The 22,589-nt window shown below is 39.6% G+C and overlaps 1 protein-coding gene across 16 annotated transcripts in view; it reads left to right on the top strand.

Annotated features, from left to right (window-relative positions):
* The window catches only part of TCF12 (transcription factor 12), a 160,986-nt gene that overhangs the window by 108,597 nt on the left and 29,800 nt on the right, over nt 1-22,589 (top strand). For 8 of the 16 annotated variants that reach the window (XM_038147085.1, XM_038147088.1, XM_038147091.1 and 5 more), the window contains exons 9-10: nt 1,282-1,334; nt 22,350-22,455. In XM_038147085.1, the coding sequence (XP_038003013.1) occupies nt 1,282-1,334; nt 22,350-22,455 (159 nt within the window). Of the gene's footprint in view, nt 1-1,281; nt 1,335-7,316; nt 7,440-8,741; nt 8,950-10,939; nt 12,855-13,064; nt 13,090-15,792; nt 15,896-18,009; nt 21,731-22,349; nt 22,456-22,589 lie in introns of those variants that run through there. The other 8 variants (XM_038147096.1, XM_038147095.1, XM_038147094.1 and 5 more) reach the window with 8 other exon arrangements.

Here is a 22,589-nt window from a genome sequence, read left to right as displayed (position 1 = left end):
ATTCCTCTTTCTGTCAACTGAGGATTGTAGCCTGGGAGATGGCAGGTGGTGGTTACAAATTCATGGAAATGTTTTTCCAGGAATGTCAGGAGGAGGAAGTAATCTTTTATCTCAAGTCCTTTCCAATAGCTTGAGAAAGTATGTCTGAGTTTTAATTTTTTTTTTAATGCACTTGTTAAGTGCTACAAATCTGCTGCCTGAGAATTTCTAACAAAGTCAAATTACACCTATTTTATCCCCGACCAGGATTATAACAAGCTCTTTTTAAATTTCATAGTAAATTGCATTGAAACCAACCAGTGTTCTCTTCCAGGTGACATTCTGAATCCAATGTAAATATGTTTTCCAGAAGTCCTTTTCTTTTCTTTGTGAGCATGCCCTGTGGGAAATGATGAGAGTAAAGATATCCAGCAGATATTTCACCTTATCTCACCTTTATCTTGTCATATCATCATAAATGTTCTGAATGAAAACAGAAAAATAAGAATTTTGTGTTTTAATTAAAGACTTTATTGGTTAACTGTTGAACTGGTAATCTCACCAGATACTCATCTTCAAAAATAAGTTAATTTATAATTTGCATGCAGAGTTCTCCGATTAATTGTATTAGCTGCTGAATAAACTGGTTCAGATTCTTGGTTTAGGTAGTGGAATTGCTGGGTACTTCTAGTACAGTACCTGCTGGAAGAAAGAAGCAGCTATCATACCTCCAACTTTACTATTACATGCAAATTTGAGATGTATTGACTTTGTTACTCAAGGAAAGTAATTAGGTCATTAAATTTGCTGTTTATTTACAACCTTGGTAGACTCTAAAAACTATAAAATGTACATCACATTAGTGTTCTTCGAGTATAAATCATACCTTAATATGTCAAATTCCTTTTGGATAGTTCTGTCTTTACTCTGATTTACAGAAAAGAAAGCATTTCTCTTGCTAATAAGTCCCATTTTCCTCCTTGTGTATCTCAAAACCATACTTTGTTTCTAGCAAGTATAAGGTCATAAGTATACCCTTCCCAGTAACTGTTCTTAGAAATAACTGTTTTCCTTAGGAAAAGAATTGAAAGTAACTATTTAGCAAAGCTGTATTTTAGAGGAGAACATGGTTATATTTTTATATTGATGTGAAAGACAAATCTCTTTGCCAGGGAATAAAAAAAAGCATGAAATTGGAAAATAAGACATTCATCATGGAAGGAAAAAACTGAGCAGTGTAGCTATTTATTCTTTCTCACCTATAATGTAGATACTTGATGAAATGCTATTTTTCTTGTACAGATCCTCTACAGACAAAGAAAGTAAGAAAGGTGCCCCCTGGTTTGCCTTCTTCTGTAAGTACTACATTTTTTACTTGTAGTGATAAAAATTTGGCTCAAATTGCATTCTCTTTGCCTGCCATACATACAAATTACTTAACTTTAGCACTAGGAGGGCTGTCTGCTGGACATGAACAGCTAGGCTAGGTAATTGGGAGTGGTTCTGCAGGACTAAATACACATTTGATGTGGAATTTTTAGATTTCATAGCAGTGATTTGTAGCTTGCTCATATGCTCCTACCCACTTGTCCCTGTCATTTGAATTCCTCTCTTGGGAAGAGAGCTGGGCCAGGAGCTGTCAAAGAAGATCTCCTGTACAGGTCTTTTGATGTTTAATTAGTCATTATGTTGCTGAACAGGAGGACAGACAGAGATTAATAGCTGAGAATCTTAGAAATTTACATTTGTAATAATCCCAGTGGAGCTGAAGACATTAAGATTCGGAGGACATGTACAGCTCAGCTTGCCTCAGTAGGACTGAGGTTATTAATATGCATAAATCACCGAGTCAGATGTTCATTGTGAAGTCCTGGTGGATTTTAAAGCCTTCATTAAGCCTTTCCTAACTTCAGCCTAGCATCAGGAAAGCTTTCAAGCAACTAGTTTGTTGATCCCTCTTTGCTTGAAAATTTATCCTTCGAGAATAAAGGGCTTTGATAAAAAAGGTTGGAAGGGTTTTGGTGGAAAAATCATTAATGGCTGTGATAATCTAATGCTATAGGGGTGTTTTGCGGTATTAAATGTGCTTTATTCTTAAAAGGAAGAAAATTGTTTATAAATGAATCTGCATTTAAAAATCCACGTGAAGTGAAAAATCCCCAGTGAAGTGAAGGACAGAATTATTTTTTCCCTTGCTCAGAACAAACAGGAGGGGAGGGGGAAGCTCCGCTGCCTTGCGGGATACATCTCTTTGTTGTGTAAATGGATGTTGGGCTTTTATTTGGCAGTACTTAACACATGGGCGCAGGTGCACTTGGATGAGTCATAACTCAAAGCCGGATAGGCTGAATAGAGCGCACTGCTCAGGAACAGTAATACAGCGGCAGCAAAATGGGGCTGAGCTTTTCATTCCGGATTCAGGCTCAACTACGGATGGTGTCTTCTCGCATCTCCCCTGCTCTCTCCTCCCTCTCTTTCCCTTCTTCCTCCCACTGCTCACGATGATACAGACAGAACCCGGGATCTGAAATCCTATTTTAACAGTACTTCCAGATGGAGCTGAGATAGTGTGGATAGCCTGGGGCAGCTGTGCTCTGAACCTGCAGCCTACCTGGAAGCCAGGATTGCAGCTGCAGGCACTCTTAAAAGCTTTTGCTTGCATAAGCACTTGGGCCCCACTAGAGGCTGAATAGCTGCTTGATAAACAAAATGAACACAATGCCTCAAATCATTATTCCCGAGGCCAGGAATATTCTTCTTTTCCCCCTCCCTTCCCCCCCCCCCCCCCCCCCCCCCCTTCAGCAGCAGCTAAAAATAGTTTGGCAATTTACATTTTAACAGTTGTGTGTTATGTAGGGTGGCTTTACAGTCTAGCAGATGATTTCTGCTAGATTAACAAAAATATATTTAAAATGTCAGAGAAGCTGAAACACATAGCAGTGCAATTTTCATGAAATTTATTACAGTAATTCTAGGCAGTATTAAAGCTTACACTACATGTTTAATATTTAGTAGCATCAGCCAGGTAAAGAGATCAATTTGGAGAACGAAAGATTTCTCTCATTTGTCTTACCAGGGTTTAATTTTAACAAGCAGTATTTTTCCAATGGTTTTCATTTAATTCTTCTTCTGTAAGACTGGAGACAATGAAATGCTGATAGATTTTATTTGTATTAACATTGTACCAATCTGTGCAATTAAGTGCAGTTACTGTGAGTAATCAATGATTGTGATGCTGCAGGTTTTACGCACTGTTTCTCTATATTTCAATGCTTTCACTGCTGAATAGAGCCTTGAAGTAAAATGACAGGTTACAAAAAAACATCCAAAAAATTATGAGATCCTGCGTATGTGGAAGATGATACAAAACTAAATTTCACTGAGCATCATGAGAAATTTAAATTGAGTAGATCATTATGTAAGTGTAGTCTTTATTTTAAATATGCTTTCCTAAGAAGTCGGAATGTATGGTGGGAAAAAGTTGCTTTATTGCAGAGAAGTTTAATTATAATATGAAAAGTCAGAGGAAAGATGATACTTAATTTTGTTATACAAATCTGTATTTTTTAATTTTTAAGTTTCTAAAATATTGGTTTCTGCAATGTTTTTGTTAGTATAAGGCTGCCATGTCAACGGATACTCAGCAGTAATTTGATTTCCTAGATAACTGTAATTTAATAACAGTCTTTTAAGTAATAATGATTCAAAAAACCCCAAACAACCCTTCCTCTAATTTGTTTCTTTTTCCCTTGGTTTTATATGGTATTTTCTGAAATTATTAGTTTTGAGGTTTATCTTTTTTAATGTTTTCTTATCAGGGCCTAAAGTAAAGACAGTTACAGAGAAAAGTGCTGGTGAATTGCTTGGCTTCTTTCTGGAATGCAACTCAATCTGATTTTGTCCTCTTACTGTAAAAATTAAATGTTCCAGGCAAATGCATTTTTAAGTTTTTGTGTTGTAACTTGTTAAGTGGTGAGTCACTGCCCAAAACATTTTGAATGTTGACATGCAAGCATTTTATGTTAAACTACAACGTCTAAATTTAAAATACTCTGAGGAGGATAGAAATTAAATACCATATCTTTTTTAAAAGCCAGGTTTGAGTGAACAAGATTGCTATGCTGTTTATGTTAGTGGGGAGGGGATGCTGTTCAGTGAGTTATATTGTCTTCAGAGATTGAAAACTGTTGTATTACTGAGAATTCTTCTGATTGTAGGAGTTAACTAAGCCAGACACTAATAACATCATGTGACCCAAAACCAGCGCAGCTCCTCGGCCAGGCAGAGCAGGGTGCCAGGGCTTCCAGAGAGCTGCTCAGGCTGCACAGGGAGAAGACAAACAAGAGAGGCTCTCTCAGAAATGCCCACAGTCATCATCATCCAAAAATGGATGGGCTGTGAGCAGAAACTTCCTATTTACATGTGGAGTCAGGAAATATTTCAAACTAACATTTGTTACTAGTACCACATAATCAGTGGCTATCATGAGGTCATAATTGAAGTAAAATAGTGTGAATATCTATCATCATTCTTTTGCTATTTAATTAGTGTCATATCAGAGAAATAACTGGAATACATTGTATCTGTTGATTTTTGTTACAGAAAATGAGCGGTGACATACAGACATAAATCTCTGCTTGTTTTCGGTGTAGTTTCTTAAAAGTATTTTGAGTATAATTAGGCTTTTCGTAGTACCTGAGATGGTCAATTAATATTAAACTTTGGATTGCACTTATTAAATAAGAGATTGTCAAATTAGTATTTTGTGATACCAGGGATTTCTTTCTGAATTCAAACTTGTATTTTTCAATACATGTAAGACAACTTGTAGTTTCATATTAGGGGTTCCTCATCTATCACCCTCCATGGTATGTGTATAGTCCATAGGTGCTAATTTCTTGCAAGAACTATTTATGGTGCAAAGATACAGCAAACTGTGTTTGCATGCATAGAACTACCTCCCATTTAAGGCACTTTTCTTTCTGCTTTCCTGCCAGTCTTTAAGACTGAGCTTGTAGAGATGTTTCAAAACATGTCACATAAAGATACTAATGGTACAAGAAGAAAAATAATAGATGTTACTCCCTTCTGTGTTTTCTCCTTCCTCTACCCCTCCTAAAGGGTAAAAGGAGATTATTTGAGATGGTAGAATGGGAAGTATCTTCTGAATGATTATCTGAAGCCAAGTTTTTGAGAGTTTAAAGTTTAAGCTGTATTAGAAATAATATAATGTTCACTTCACTGAGTGGACTGTGTCAGTGTTAGCAATTTCCATGTGTATTGGAGTAGTCTGGTGTAAAGCAACACCACTGGAATACTTCATGAACTGTGTGGCTCTGAATCAAAACTTCGGAGCATCCTGGGCAGATACTTGGTGTGATGTTGAACTGACTGCGATGTTGTGTTTAACTGACTTTCTAGGGAGACATTTTTTGGTAAGATTTCCCCCCCCCCCACTGTCCACAAACAGTGCCCAAATATGAAAAGCAGGATTTAGTTTGTTCAGATCTGTTCTGAACTGCCTTGCACAGTCAAGTGATACATTCAACTGTCACTTGTCTTTAATAGTGGGAGCTCTCAAAGCCAGCAGGAACTCTCCTGACCCTCTCCTCTGCTGCACTGCTGTGTTTTAGAAAGCAAGTTTAAATAATGAAACTGAGTAAATAATCTTTATGGACAATGCCACACAGAACTGATGATTTCTTCCTCAGTACACAGTCTTCCATCTTCTGCTTTATGCTTGTTCTTTGGTCGCTTGATTTATGGAATAAAGGTTTTAGGGACTTGCTAAGTACTGCTTTTTAAGCACTGTATTTATCTATGTACCTGAACAAAATGCAAATGTATAAAACCTCCAACCCCTAAATTATGTTGCAAACCAAGTAAAAATATTTGAGATGTTATGTTTAATAAGAAAAAGGTCTGTTTTTCTGGTTAGATTATTGTAGGGTTTTTTTTCAACATGGCCTTTATTTGAAATCTATGTGAAAACCGCAGTAGCCTCAGATGATAGCATCCCACCTGCTCCTTGCTGCATGAGAACATTTAGCTGTCATTAAACAACCAGGCAGCCCATTGCACAGTCCTGCTGTGAGAGTTCAGCTCGAGTTCTCACTGAATTAGGGTGAAGGTACTTGAGCAACCCTCTCTTAAAAGCTTTTTTTAAAAATTGTAATCAGATTATTTTTCCAAACTAACCGTCCTGTTGGCTGACAGTGGTGAGCTTATGTAAGGTTGCTTAATTGAGAGATCTTCTCTGAAAATCCTATGTATACATACATCCATGATGGATATATAATGATGTCAAATAATTTCTCTGTGTTTGGATTTACTGGAGGTACTTTATTTTTGAAGTTTTCATAACATATCATAACGAGTATATTGGATGCTCTTAAATTAGAGTGTAGATTTGCATAAGAGAACCTTAAATTTTGCGCATAGTTAGAAAAAATGTTATTAAAAAATACTGACTTGCAGCTCATGTTATTTAGGGAGAAGTTACATGGAATTTCTGCAAGTCTGCTTTTCTTCAAAGGATGAATGTGTCCATTTCCACAAATTGGTGTGGTGTTTTATAACAATAGATAAGGATAGAAGCTTTTCTGAAGACCATTTCTTACTGTCGTTTGCTTGATAATACTTGTGGCTTTGGTGGGAAGATGTTTATAATGCTTGAAGTGAACTAGGAAAGTAGTGAGGAATGTTGTGTTGCTGGACTTCCACGGGCTGTTAAAGGGAGAGGATTCCCCTCGCTTGCTTGCTCAGCCCCCAAGTGGGGCAGGCTGCTTTGCTCGTGACCGAGCCATTTGTCAGAAACGGCCAATACAAAACCGAAACAAATGCAAAACTAAAACAAATGCTTTTTCAAAAGAATGGTACTGAAAGTAAAGCACTGCATCCTTTTTAAGTAAAATTTCAGATGTAGATGCGTCTTTACACAATGAAGCAAAGGAATTGCATCAAATTAACTCCTATTTTAGTGCCACAGTTGCTTGTGACATCAGATTTTATATAGCAAGCAAGTCGTTCAGTCTTGGACGCGTAGTTGTGCGAGTTCATTCCGCTTGCACGGATAACTAGAATTAGTCGTTAGTTCTTCCTTTTTATGTAAGGTACAGGTGGGTTCCTGATTCTGGATGGCAGAAGGATTGTTTGGCTCGCGGTAGCCCTCGGCCTCGTTCGCAGCGCAGTTTTGCCGAGCAGCGAGCTGGAGCCCGGCAGGAGGGGAGGGACGCGAGGCGCAGGCGGCGCTCCGCGTTCCTCCTCGCCATGTTCCCGAGCCCCGGCAGCGCCGGGCGCAGGTCGTGCCGCTGGGGCCCCCTGCAGGCCGAGGCCGCCAGCGCGGGGCCCGCCCGGGCGCAGCCGGGCCTGGAGGGAGCCCGGGCGGAGCGGCCCGCGGGCCCCGCAGCGCGCACGCACATCGGCCCGGCCCGCGCTCGGTGAGCCCGAGCTGTGCTCAGGTACTGCTGGCTTATCTCAGCGTTTAAAACTCTTTGAAGGCCTGCATAGGTTTCTAGATTGGATGGGTTTTTAGCACTTTTTTTGTTATCTGGCTTCTGATAGGATAGTTTATTGCCTCAGGATAATAAACAAGTTTGTTTACTTTTTAATGCAGATATGGGTGGTTAAGACCTTCCTATAGGGGCTTTCAAACTGTAAGTGCTTTATATTTCCAGAAAAATAGTAGAACTTTCTGAACTTGAGCAATATCCTATCAAAGTTATGTTTGAATGGTTTTGAAACAAATTTTAAACTTTCTCTAAGAAATTATTTTGTGATTGATTGTGGAAAATGGGATATGCCACACTGTTTTCCTTATTCTTCCCATTCCAAGAAAATATTTAATAACTTAAATATCTCATAAAATTCAATCATTTCAACTTGAACAGTGAATAAATTCATTATTATTTAGAGAGCTACTGAAGCAGAAAAGTCCTGGTTGCAATTTTCTATTAAAAAAATTCTATTTTTTTACTCATATCTGCCACAGCTAACTGGAGTTTTTCGCTGAACAAAAAAGAGCCCAAATCAACAACAAAATTCCCTACAACTATTTCTCAACCTTGTAATACTGCAAGGTGAAAGTAGTGGATAGCAATTAATATCCATTTAATTAGTATTTACTGTCTGTTTGCTATCCCTTCAAACTATATACCCTGGTTATAGTGACATGGATGTTAAATGTGCAGTTAAAGACAAACCCTTTGAAAAGGAAAACCACCAAACTGTTTTAGCTCTTGTGTGGATTAGCAAATTAATTTGCATAAAGCATCATCCTTTGGATATTGGCAGGAGGGATTGCCTATAAAATTTAGTCTACTGGGTTATTTTAAATTGCCTTCCATACAGCTCATCTGCTCCATCTCTGCTGAGCAGCATGCTTAGTGGCTGGTTAACACAGAAGGCTATCCTTCCAGGATTTTAAAATAAATTAACATTTACTTAGCTGATGAATTACATGGAGGACAGTATAATAAGCATTGTGTTTTCCCCTGAAAACAGCCAGGTTTCTTTCTTACAGCTTGAAATCTTGTCTGTCCTGACAGCTACATTATGCAGCATATTCAATGCATGGCTTAGCAATGGTCCTAACTCTGGCTTTGCTATAGTTAATCATCATAAATGTTTGGCTTTAAAATAAGTTATATTGGGAATCCAAAGATGTATAGATTTTTTTTCTGAATTCTTGCTGGACAAACAGCTCAAAATAACTATGTATATTTTAGATAGCAACAGGTTGTTCTGTATCAGTTCCAGTCTGTCTCTCCTGTTCAGGTTCCCGTTTTCTTAGAACTGATAAGAACTTTATCACTTGTGAAACTTCTGTTCCTCTGTTGAACGTGGTTGAAATTGATAAGTTCTAGCCTTGGACAGTGTGGGGTGGAAAGGAGAGAGTTCTAGGACAGTTGCCTTTGCCTTATTTCCAAAGCTAGAAGGTTAACCTAGCCCCTAAGAAAATAATGGAAGTTGGTAAGAACAAAAGATCCGGGTTACCCATCGAAATCAGGCCTGGGCTCTCACCATGTTACGGTTTTTTTCAACAAGACTGAAGCTAGCTCTCCACAAGGTGATACTTGATACTGGGGTTTGCACATCACAGTTGCTTTTGTTGGTGACAGAGGAGCTTTAATTTCTAGTAGCACATAATTTTAAAAGATTTGGTGCTTTTTGTGTTAGAACAGACACCTCTAAAATAACAAAACTGATCAAAGGCATTAACCTTTTAAAAGCATTTTGATATTTCAGTTTTGTGGAATATGTGTGACTAGAGAATGGCTCATCTGTTGAGGCAGTTATGTAACTGTCTTTCATATGGTATAACATTCAGTAATCTGTGGAAATTGTGTTTATTTTTTATAAATTCAAGTGATGAATTACATGTGCTTTATAGTGTATTTGCTTTGTGACTCTGACACATGGAACAAAAATGTATTTCACATAAAAGTTTGTTTTCAGGGAGAGCATGTGCTTCATTCACGTAATCTCTTAGTGTTAAAATCATCTTTGAAAATATTCTCTTACAGGTAGCTTCATTTATTTTTAGGTCAGTATTTTACTCTGCATCAGCTTTCATAATCTCTTTACATACTTTAGGAACAGGCAGTTTATTGTTTTTGACACACACTACAGGGTCATGAGTGGAAACAATTCGGGCTACAAAGTGCATGTCAGTTCAGTGTTCCTCTGCTGACGGCATGTCTGTCTGAAATCAAGTTTAAAAAATTGGCCCTGTCTCCAGCTGACTTGTTTTGTCAGGCTGAGTCATAAGATTAACCCTTGACTTGTCACCAAGGAAAAATGGAGTAAACAACTGTACCCTGTACAGTACCACTTATCCAGCTATGATTCATTTCACTGTAACATGATTCTCTTAAGAAAACAAATTTCAGAGCAGCTGTTGCTTGGCTTAAATGCGGATTAGAAAAATTGCAACCACAAAACAAAAACTTGCTTTGGACTTTAGGAGCTTTTGGAATAGTTACCTGGTAGCAGTTCCTGCAAATGCAGAGTTATCGCTAACAACATAGTATTTTTTCCAGCAGTATTTCAAATTCTTCCATTTTAAGTTCATATTTTATCCTGGTGAAAGTAAACTTATGTGGTTTCAAGTTTGATATGCTGATGGAATTATGGCCTCATCCTGTATGGTTAATCAATGTACCAAATGTGAGAAACAATGTTTTCACACAGTAAATGTAGAGCAGATACACTGATATGTTTCAAGCATTGGGCACTCAAGATTTTATTCCTAATGATGTAAGTGAGTGTAGGACAAATAATTTCCTTTTCAGTAAAATGCAATTGTTATCCTTTTGATTTGTGGGGAAGCAAGCCAGGAGCAAATTCATTTAGTGACTCATTATGGAGGGACCAGTTTGTCTACAGACGTTTGCAGTGGTGTTCCTCTGTTTTATTGATCATATTGTTGCTTTTGTCTTACCCATGTGCTGGTGAACAAGGTTAATGATTTACTTCTACTGATAAATGTTAATAGTGTTAGTAAATATTTCTAGTTAATGTTACCTATGTATTTTTTGTTACATTGCTCTGTACAAGTATAGGGCAGCTGAACACAGAGCAGCCTCCCACCAGTGCTACACAGTCAAGTTGGGTTTCTCTGCTTGATGTTTTTAACGTTTTTCCAGTTGCTTATATACAGGTGGATAATGGTTATAATTTGAAGGGGGTTTGATCATGCTCTTCATCTCTAATACAACTATTTTGAAAACTTGGCATGTGTGCATGGAGGTGCAGTGGCAATTACAACTATGTTGGTGATAGTCTTCAAAGAATTGACTGCACTTACCCTGGAAGTTACATTACTTCTAATGTTTCAAAAGTTTGCATGCTAAAATTATTTTTAAAGGGTTCTCTTCCTACTTCAAGTCTGTAAGCTAAAAGTGTCTTTTCCAACTTTTCTAAGTTGTACATTATTCTCAAGTAGTGTTTTTAATCTAGTGCACTATAAGAAGTAGCACATGCAAAGATCTGAAGATCTTTTAGCAAGTCTCATCTGTAGAGTCCTGAACATTAGTGAGAAGCTTTAAGGAATGGCATTGTTAGCTGCAAATCAAAGGTTCTTACGGACTCTCTGGGGACTGAAATGGGTCTTTGTGGTCCCTAGGGAAGAACGAAGCTGCCAGTCACTCTGCAGGCCTGGCAATTTAATAGTCTGCAGTATAGTGATGTTCTTTTTTGCAGCTGCTGCTGCTACGCCTTTTGTATTGGAGAGGAGTTTGGTTCAGATATCATTAGCTTTGCTGCATAGTTAAACAGTTCTGGATGCGTAGTTTGACTTGCAGTAAAAATGCAAGTGTTCTTCAGCAGATGGAGACTTCAGGATGTATTTGCCAACATACTCTGAGCACAGTAGTCTAATTGACTGGAAGAGTTCACTGAAAAAGCATTTGAAGCTTGAGATGGGAATATTTTTTGTCAGCGTGTATATATTCTGTATATTTATAGACACTACAGTAGTTATGTCCTGAGATAATGGACATTACACAGAGATTTTTATCTGATTGTAGTAATCAGCTGCAGTCAGTTTATCACCCTTGTGGATCTTTTTAGTTCAGAGGGTTTCACTGACACACGAGGTGCTTGGCAGAATGAACCAGACTTCTGCAACTTGCTTTCTCTCCCTGTAAATGGCTGAATTGAACTTTACCCATTTTTTTCCTTATCCTGAAATATTTTCCTGCTTTTGTCAGGAAGAAGGCAGGGAGAATTCACAGCATTGGCAGTAGACACAACTGGAGGTGGAGAAACGTGGTTGTGTGTTAACCTTTTTTTCCCTGGATTGAAGTCAGTATCTGACTTAGCAGAAGCTCAGTTAATAACCAGCTGTGTTCACTTGTAGAAAATAAAAAAAATGTATGCCTCATTAAGAGTTAATGTTAGTTAATGCCACAGCTCAGTGAAGAAAGCAAAAAGGCCTACCAGGCATTGATAGTGTGCAAATATTGAGGGATCTCTGCGCTGGAAGTTGCGGTCTGTTTGCTGTATTGAATAATTCACGATTTTGTGATGTGACAAAGTTGCTGAGGTACTCTCCCCTTCTCTGCTGTGTCTTGTATGGGCACGTATGTGTGCTTTATTCATACAAAACTGCATTATACAACATAAAGCGACCCTGGACTTGTGTTTCCAAGAGAATCCTTCCTTATAGGTTGTATATCCCAACTTAAAGATGGATTTTGGATGATTCCATACAGTGAAAATAATTACATGTTTGTTTGGGTTTTTTAAACCCAAGCACCTTGTGTAGGTGTTGTCTGTGTCAGGGTCTCTCCCTGCCCCAGGCTGCTCCGCTCGGAGGGGCCCGGGAGCGCGGGGTGCTCGGGCTCTCCCCCGGGACTCGCTCCCAGCAGCTCCCCGCGCCTTTGGGAAACGTTTGCCAAAGTTGGAAGCAACTTTAGACAGAGCCAGATGGCCGTGTGGCTGGAGCTGCATCGAGCAGCGTCTGCACGGCCACAAGTGCTCTAATTTAATTAAAACAAAAAGCAGACGATTATCTCGGGGCTCAGGACGTGCCCATGTGCGGGTTCCCTGCGGCCCCCGGCGCGTAGGGCTGCGTGTGCCGAGCCCTCAGCGCCCGCGGGCCCGTGCGCGCCTCCTCCCGGGGCCGGGGCCGGGGCGCGGAGCGGGGGCTGGCGCGCCCCCCGCGCCCAACCCCCGCGCCGGCCGGAGATGGTTCAGTCCTGCTTTGCATAAGCCGCCTTTGAGCGCTCCATGTGCGCGGCGGCGGGTGGATGCCGTGGGGAGCGGGAGGCGGCGCGCTGAGCCCGGCCCGCGCCAGCCGCGCCATGTACTGCGCCTACCCCGTGCCCGGCGTGGGCAGCAGCTCCCTCATGTACTACTACAACGGCAAGACGGTGAGGGGCCGCCTTTGTCCGGGGCCGCCGGGCCGGGCTCACGCAAGTTCGCTCCGGGGCCCCGCCAGCCCGGCTGCGCTGGGGCGGGAGCTCCCGGGGGCGCACGGCGGGTCGGGCTCTGAGGGGACCGGGCCGGGGCGGGGGGCTGCTTTGTGCGACGGGGGACGGGCGGCCGCGCAAGAGCCGCCGAAGTTTGCGTTCCTGCGTGCCCGCGCCTATTTTTCGCGGGTCGCAGGTTCGGCCGGGGTTGTTCTGGGTTTGTTTTTAAGCAGGGCCCTCCCCGAGCGCCGCGGGCTCCCTGTGCCGCGCTCCGCGGCCCCCGGGCTCCGGCGGCCCGAGCCCCGGGCAGCGCCGCGAAGCGGGCCGGCCGCCAGCGCTGCCCTGCCCGCGCCGGGCGCTCGCCGCGGGAGTTCGCAATCATCAAATGTTCCTGCGAACGCGGAGGGGGGGAAATGCGGATTCCGGAGGGGGAAGGGGGGGGGAATCTCTTCTCTGTGGATTGAACTTAGTGGAAGTTGAACGAGGTGTTTCTGTTTCGTGGTAGATACTTCTGTTTTTTAAATTAGAACACCGCTTCTGACTTTTGTGTGTAAAAATTAGCATACGATGGTAGATCAACAACAGTGTGTTTCTTCCAGTCTGTTTATGTTGTATGTGGTTTTGGCTTTCTTCTGTTATAAAAATAGTATTAAGTAGGAAAAAGGGAGATGCTGATACTGATCTTTTTTTGTGGCTTTTATTTTGTTTTGTTTTGTTTCTTTATTGCTGGTCCACCTCCTGTGGGCCTGTGTGAGTTTTGCTTTCATTAGGAAACTTTTTTTTGCCAAGTTTTTTGTTCAATGGTAATTAAATTATGAATCTTTATATTCATAAAAGACGCTGTGTACGAGCTTCTTGAATATCAGCAAAGACACTGGAGGAGAGGTTGAGGAATCAGTAAAATCGCTTGGTCTCTATTTCATTTCCTTTGGTATAAATGCCAGCTGTCTTTCAAATATGAAATGATTTTTCTTTCATGTCTGCTCCTAGGCTAAAACAATCTGTTTGAAGTTTTATGTGAAGATATATATAAGACTTAAGTAAAATTAACTATACAATACCCCTGAAGCAAAGGGAATATAACTTGCATGGAGTTTTGATTTTATTCTTTCTAGAGCACAGATCACTCTATTACAACATTTCTCTTTGTTCTTGTAGCAGGAAAAAAGGCTTTGATCTTATTAAGTATTTCCAGGCATATAGTAGATGGAAGTGCTGGTACTGTAGGAGGGCATGGCTTGAAAATTGATAGCATGTGCCTGTTATGGGTCAGAGGTGACCTTTATGAGCTTGAAAACTTAGTAAATAGATGACAAATCATATGATCATCCTATATCATGTTGCCCAAGGTTTTTATTTAAATATTTTTTTTAAAAAATCATAGTAACTTTTACCACTGTTTCTCCTAGCAATACTGCAAGTTTGCCTAAATTGCTAATTTAAATATACAAAAGGAGGTTATGTGGAGTTGTGGGGTTGGTTTTTGTGTTAGTTTTTGAAGCACGCCTCTTGGCGTGTATGCCAAATCTTTGTATGAACCTTTCTACAGTGAGAGAACGGTACATACTCTAATTTTGATGTCTTACTGCTTTTATTTGTATTGTTTGATAAATTAGTAGTTGCTAGCATGAACCTCATTGTTCAAGTTTGAGATTTTTATTTAGATCGTCGTATTAGATTTTGGGTGCTGGCATTCATCGATGCCTGCTAATGTATATAAAATCTGATTTGTTTACTCACAAAATAAGTGAGAAATCACTTGTAGAAAATGTGTAAACTTTTTATTAAAAATGTTCTCTTCTTTTCAATTCCTTTAATTTGTAAGCCAAAACAAAGCTTAAGACCAAGCATATGAGCAGCCCAATAGATGATTCGGTGGGGCTGACACATATATTAAAGGCTGAAATATAAATCAGAGGCTTTTACTGTTAAAAGAAGTTCAGTTTTTAAAATTTCTTTGTTTTAGAAAGGACCCATCAAAATAAAAAGTAGTGGTTTAATACAAATCCCTTGCTGAGGGGTGAAATTTTACTTTTATGTGTGATATGTCCTATAGGAAAAAGTATGTATTCCAAGAATGCCATTCAAATCAAAAAGAAAAAAGATGTTATCTGTTTCATGAAGAAAATAAAGCACTTGCACTGCCCTAGACGTGGCCTTTTTTGTTGTTGTTAGGGGTTTTTTTTGCCCTTCACCTGTTGACATATAGAAAATACTCTCAGTTTAAGAAAACGTTTTCATATAGAGCTTTTAGGAAAAAAATTTAAAACTGTACATTAAAATCGTTTCTGTCAATAAAGTTTTATCTTCTTTTTCACTCAAGAGCCATGCTGCAGACCTCAGCCCCCCAAATATTCAAAATACCTAATCGCCATTCAAATTAAAGCTGCAGAAATATTTAGGTAGAGATAATAGCACAAATATAAATTATGTCTTTTAGTGTTTTTGTTTGGTTTTTTTTTTTTAAACTAATGCACAATTAAGCAAACTGTCATTCACTCTGGCCTTTTCATTTAGATTTTAGGAAGTCCAACAGTACCGAAATGATATTTAATAGACTCTGATACCATCTTTGTGTTTAAGAGTAAAATAGACTTTTATGATTTCCACTGTTTTCAGTTCACTTACAAGTATAGAAATAAGTTAGTAATTTTCTAAATGTACTGTAGAATTATTTTAATGTAGATGACAATACAGTTATCACCCAGATAAATAATTTTTGCAAAAAAGATTTAATTTTATTTTATATCACCTATTACTACTATTTAATATGAGAATAGATTTGTGAGTATATTCACTTTATTGCTTTATTTTGTGCATTTTATGGGTTGATTTAATATACCAGTCTATGTACAAGTATATTTTATTATTAAATAAATATTTATTTTTCTCATCATAGGCTGAGATTGAGCCCTTCTCCAAGGTGGAGAACCTGCATCTTTTACAGTAGATTTCTACAATGCCTATATAAAAAGGACAAAAAAAAAAGTCAGGAGATCTAGGTATTTTGCATATATGCAGTGTGTTGTGATTTGCTTTTTGGTGAGCTAGCTTATATTGGGATATTTTTTGAGAAAACACTCTTCTCCTCGAGAATTTTGAAAGTGTCAGAAGCTTTTCATAACCATGTTGCTGATGAGCACATGTGTACAGATGAACAAATGGGCAGCGGTGTGGGGAGAGCTGGGTACGTTTGGGGATTTTTTAGGGCAGCAATTGCCGGTCTTGCGGCCGTCACTGAGCGTTAGGGCAGAGCGGCGCGTTCATAATCCTGCCTGATGCTCAGATGACACGACAGCATGCCTTGCTGTGCCTGTTATGCGGTTAATAATGTACTAAGGCTTCTAACGTCCATGTAAAATGTTTTTGGTTTGTAAATTTTGGAGCAACCAGGTGCTGAGATTCAATTTCGCTTTTATTAGTATTGGGCCAGCTAGTACGCAGGGAGGAAGGTACAATTAAAGCCGTTCTGTACCATATGCTGCCCACAGCAACTTACACAAGGTCAAAGCTAACATTTGTGAGTCAGGACAAATATAAGATCATCTGGAAAATCTCTAGGGGTACGCGGCTGTGGACATTGAATAAAGAGAGGTAGTAAACACTGGTCAGCTGGATTTTTATTTCTTTCTGTTTCTCGCTCTTTTCTTTCCCCTCCCCATCCCACTGAAGAACGATGAGTTACAATTCATCAGCCCAAGAGAGTTTTCCCTGCTCCACTCCATTGGGTTGAACTGCCAATCTGCTGAGCGGTGGTCCCCTGCCAGAAGGGTGTCTTGTCTGCAACAAGCTTTATTAATGCTTTGAAGTGAAGGTTATGTCCATTTCCTTGGGCACATGACAGCAGCCAGGGAAGGGCTCAGGTGCCGCACGGGCAGATGTGTATTTGTCAGAAGGCGCGCATCAAGGAGGAACACGCCCCGCTTGCTCCCTGCCTCGGCTCCCGTTAGCACGTGCCCAGCAAGGTCTGGCTGGAGGAACACAATAGTCTGTGCCGGAGGTGCAGAACCAGAGAGTGGCTTCAGAGAAGAGAGGGACAGACGGAAAAGATGGCCTGTCTCCACTGCTGCGTGTTTCTGGGGGCACTGCTGGTGCTGGGGATTCCTCCCACAGCTCGAGCAGCCTTCTGAAATACGGGGAGCAGGTTAAGAAACAGGCAGAGTGGTTTCAACTGTTCTGGTTTTCGTTTCCTGAAAATCTGAATTCAATCAGGAATTTTTGAAGACATAGTTGCACGTGTCCCTTAGTGACAGCATGATTTGAAGAGTGTGGTGAAGAGATTTTGCTTAGGAAATAAAATATAAAAAGAATCTTCAAGCACTATATAAACACATATTTCTTCCTAATGTTGTTTTTGCTGCCTTACCTTCTTTTTCTTTCCCTTTCTAGTTCACACTACAATAAAAATAAAAACTACTACTAATAATTATTAAAAAACAAACAAGGCCAAAAGGTTTCTCTGTACTGAATTTGGGATTTTTGCTAAGTTTGTCTCTCACTTTTTAACATGACTTTAAAATTGTCATTCCCTAGGGAAAAACTTGGAAGTGCTTGTGTTATGTATCATTACAGCGGGATTCTGCATTTCAAAAATACCCAAATAGGCATGTGTAGCATGCCTAAACTGCATAAACATTTATTTAAGATGGAATTCAGTTTAGCTACTCTAAGAAGTTTGAATTTTATACCATCCTTAAAAAATACAGTTTGTTTTGCAGACAGGACTGTTCTCTTAAAGGAGTCTTTTATTATTTTCATTTTGGATGGTGAGAAGGGTTTTTTAAATACACGAACCTTTGCACCTGGTATTGGAAACAAGCATGTTTGAGGATGTGGTGATACTGACTTAGTACACTAGAGCTTTTCATTTTATCATCTTGCTTAAATATCAGTTGGACAAGAATTCAGACTGGATCTTGGGTTTGGTTGGGTGTTTGTTGGTTTTTTTGTTTTGTTTTGTTTTAAGCTTCTGTCTTGCTGTAAAGAGGAGCATGGAAAACTGTAGTTAATATTCTACATTCCTGAAGTTTTAGTATATGATTTTGTCAGAAATACAGTAAACACGAAAACAAGTTTCCTTTTCCTAGAACTGCCTTTCAGCAAAATTAGCTTTTGCTGCAAAACCTGCAGATAATACTCTGTAAAGTTCTGCCACATGTACAAATCATTCATCAGTGCGCACTTGCATGACTGATGCTGATGGAATGCAGATAGGCTACTTAGCAGAGTTTACAAGCTACAGAATAGGTTATTCATCTTTACTGGTTTCAAAAAATTCTGTCTCAAGCAGCTTGACAAATATTTTCCTGAACTTCCAAGAATTGCTAATAACTATGCTTAAATGAGTAACATAATTCATAATTTCATAAACAGTGTGTGTGATGGGAGCCTTGGTCTTGAGATAGCATGAGCTCATCGGAAGTAAGTTTGGTTGCTTCACTGCTGGTTTTTTAATCTGCTTTTAACATTAATATTAAACATTGATAAATATTTAAGAATTTGAAACAGGAAAATTGCCTGAGAGGATGGAGGTGAACAGGACTCCAATTGTTATATTTATTAAATGCATTTATAAAATAAGACTTGGAAGTTTTACATAGCATAAAATTTGGTAAACCCAGATCTTGAAATTACTGTTGAAGTTATTGGCACTTGTATTAGTAAACAGAAGTAACAGTGAGTAATATTTGAAATGTTTTAGATATATTAGGTCCGTGTAAGTTTCACGGTAGTGTTCATTACCTGTGGTAATCACCAAGGCAGATTTCAGAACTGGGATGATATTTTTGTTTTGGTTAAACAAATCAAACAAATTTAAAAAAAGAACCCAGATCAAAATTTTGATGTCGTACAGCTAATGTCTCCTCAGGTCTGAGGTCAGGCCCCACCACTACACCAGATAAAGAAATCTGAGTTGTCATCCTTCTTTTCCTGCTGGAGAGACGTAAACCAATTCAGGGTGCAGGAGAGACTGATGTGGGTCTTTGACTTGACGTCCTCTGCAACCCGTTTGTCCTGCTTGCCTCAGCGGAGGCTATCAACCCTTCAGGAGCACTGCAGCGTTAGGATTGATGTATATATTAGCACAGCTCCAAAAAAGTCGAGTCCAAGACTTGATAAGTCATGTAAAAAAACTGGTTTTGGCTTGCGTTTATCGGAAGGGAATTTCCCATTCATAATGGGAGAGTGTTTTGCTTGTCAGCATGGAGGCATGTTCGGTGCCTTTGGGCACAGTGCTTTTGAGGGGATTAAAGATGGGCTCCTCTTTTACCTGCTGGAGACAGCCCTCTTCAAGGAGACTGCAAACAGACTGACCTTTTAACAGTATTCCTTCCTTGTCTTAGTGCGAATGTCAGCCAGGAAAAACTGGTTTGATGCCTCCTGGATGTCAGTGTTATCAGTTTAATAGCTAAAAGAGGCCGTCTTGAGCAGCCACGTCATATTTTTAACTGCCTTACTCAGCTGTTGCAGAAGAGAAAGCCCTTTAAGTAGGACACCAAGTCCTACTGGGGAACCGCTGCACAGCCATGCCAGCAGCCACGGGGGTACGTTTGGCTGGGTAGGGGTCCCACTGCTTGTGGGCCTTTCAGAGTGAACAGGCCACTTGCCCTGATGCATTGCTTCCCCGCTCAAAAAGAAAATTTCATCCTTTTTGTCAACTTTCTTATTTAGAACCGTTGTATTTTGCATCTCATAGACTTTGGGTTAATTTTAGTAAAATTTCTCCTCTGCTTTTAAATTTTGTTTGTAGTAACGCAGCACAAAAATTATGATTAGGTCATTAACCAGAAAAAACCCAGTGCTCATCTGCAGGTGATCAGATGACATCAGAGGCCTGGTTTTAATTTGTGGGTAGTTCTGATTGTAACTAAAAGAGACTCGTTCCTTTTGTGGAATTGGCTGGCTATTTCCCCACATCTGGAGTTAATGAAGTCTTTGAGACCACATCAGTTGTGTTTTGCCGCAAGAACCCTTTGATCTGAAAAATCTAGACTGGCACAAGTGCAGCTTCATAACATTGCAGCTATGTTTTTGCAAGCTATAGTTAAGATACCAAAACAAGCAGAAACTATATGAAGTTATGTGTCTGTGCTAAGACTTTCATGTAGCTGTTTGGAAGGGCCTCTTTTACATTTATATAATTCATAACATTTTTATTATGTTAATGGCTTGTACGTACATATTTGTAAATTATACATTTGTAGGAGTTTTTAATTCTCCTTTTGAGATAGTGTTTAATCAGTTTTTATAAATCACTCAATTATGTAAAATGTTGAAATTTCAGTCTGAAGCTTGTATTTACAAATCTCATCGATAACATTGCAGTTTAAAAGAAGTAGAATTTGTCACTGTAGGTGACTTTGCATTAATCAGTGTACATCTCCATGGCAGTGCTAAATATCATAAAGCTTTGTTTCCGCTGCTGTCCTGTGACAGTGATAGATTATCCATCAGCTATAGCATATGCTGTGTTATTCTGCACAACAGAGAACTTGTAAATTAAGCCCGGTTTTACCTAATATGTTTGCAGTCTTATGAGTGCGAGTATTTACAATTTGACAGAGTGACATTTCTGTTAAAATATGTCCCAGGCATGGAATATACATGCATTCATCATATAGCGTAAATACATATGTACTGCGAACATTGCTCAGGATGTATTGTCATTCTGTCACTCAGGTCTGGTAAGCATCTCTATTTTACGTCTATTCCATAAACTGAAAAATTTCGAGTAAAATATTGAGCAGCTTTCCGAAAAGCTTTCTTTCCGAAAAAAAATGCATTTGTTTTCAATAAAAACCAATGGTAAACAAGCACGTAACCTAAAGTTTTGAGTTTTCCACTTGACTCCTCCTAACCAAGTGTCTGTTTACCTGCTGCCCTTTTCATTAAGCGCTTCATGCCGACAGCTGTGCCCTGTGCCCGTGCCCCGTGCCCTTGGCCCGGCTGCACCATTGTGGGATTGCAGAGATTCTGCTGCAATGGTGCTGCTGTGAAGCGAGGCCGAGAGCGCAGTGCCTGGCTGCGGGTGATGTCAGAGGCGCTGGCTCAGGCACATCCCGGCCATTTGTTCCCACAACAGCAGGGCTGCAAAAGCGTTCGGCAGCGGGAGGAGGGGGATTGGGATGCAAATGGAGCGGGACTTGCCCACTTCACTATCCTCAATGTCCCTATCAGAACAGTCAGCCTCTGGGAGGACAATGGTTCTTTTTTAGGGGAACTTAGGCTTTTTTGTTGGTTGGCTTGGTTTTCCTGGCTCTTCTCTTGCTTGGTAAACAACATCTCCGAAAGACCAGGGAGAGTTGTGAATGCCGTAGAAACATATGTGTGTCTGTACGTGCCTAGGAGGGGATGAAAATAATCACTTTTGAATGTTAGGGCACAGTGCACTTTTTAAGTTGGATTATATAAGCTTTAAAGTTGTGAAATTATTAATCAGATATGTATTTATTAAATCATCTGTATTTAACGAATAAGATAAACAGTTAAAAATACCACATTTTTTACTTCATAGCAAAAAGATGCTCTGGTTTAGATGTAACATTTTTTATAATTTTTGCTGTTGTATATGTTGGTTTGCTTTTTATTTAATTTATCTTCTAACACACACTAATTATTGCAGTATTCGGTATAGAACAACTAATTATGGGTAAAGTCATCAACTCTGAATACTGGGCCTTGTTCATTTTACTGAACTTATTCCTGAATGCTCTTTATATTTCTTCTTAGAGTTGCTGCAGTGAAAGACGTTGAGTCATTATGTTTATTTGGCATCTTACATTTTTAACTTGAAAAGAATATTTGCTGCTCACAAGTTGAGAACGGGCGTTCCACTGGTGTGTTAACACTGAAAAAACAATAGTATTGCTTTTCTTTAATGCTAGGCCAGTGTGAAAATTACATGCTTGCTGTTGCAGTTTTAAGATTATTCCTGAGGACATGCATGCGTGTATTTCTGATGGCTCTCCAAAGGCGTGCGAGTTTCTGAATGGACGATAAAACGACTGCATTAAAACCTTTCCATTTGTCACTGGATGTTCTTTCTCTCTGATTGTTGGGATGCCAGCTAATTAAATATTCAAATAGGTATACAGTTGTTTTAAAATAAAATTTGTTTGGGGCCCAGTTGTTTTATCTTGCTTTTTTATCTTGAGCAACAAGTCTGTGCGAGTCATGTACTTAGAAAGCAAAATCAGCATTCAGGCTTTTATCAGGCCACCTGGCTGAGTTGGCACACCAGAAAGTGTGTTGTTAGGATCATTCTACTGTAGTTCCTCTGTACTGTGGCAACTTGCTAAAAAGCAAATAAAACAAGGGCAACAAATGCTGCAGCTTGCTACACTGTTCTTTTTTTATTTGTGCTTTCTCTCTGTATATCTGTATGCTGTTGTGGTTTTTTTTAATGCACGACACCCAGTTATTGCTAACCTGCTTTTATTGCCCTCCAATATGTAGGTGTATGCACCATCCCCGAGTTCTGATGATTTCAACAGAGAATCTCCAAGTTACCCATCTCCTAAGCCACCAAGCAGTATGTTTGCTAGCACTTTCTTTATGCAAGGTGGGTAGAATGTCACTTGTCCTTTAGGCAGAAATCTGCAGTCAGACACTGCTTTACTGGGTGAAGGGAGAAGTGTAAAGAGAGCATATTGTGCTAGAGCCTATGGTTAAGTTTTATGTACTTTTGAAACAGTT

The sequence above is a fragment of the Motacilla alba genome, chromosome 10 (genome assembly GCF_015832195.1).
Source record: "Motacilla alba alba isolate MOTALB_02 chromosome 10, Motacilla_alba_V1.0_pri, whole genome shotgun sequence".
In the NCBI taxonomy this organism is placed as follows: Eukaryota; Metazoa; Chordata; class Aves; order Passeriformes; family Motacillidae; genus Motacilla; species Motacilla alba.
Note: the sequence above shows the minus strand (reverse complement) of the source record. Positions and strands in the feature narration are given on the sequence as shown.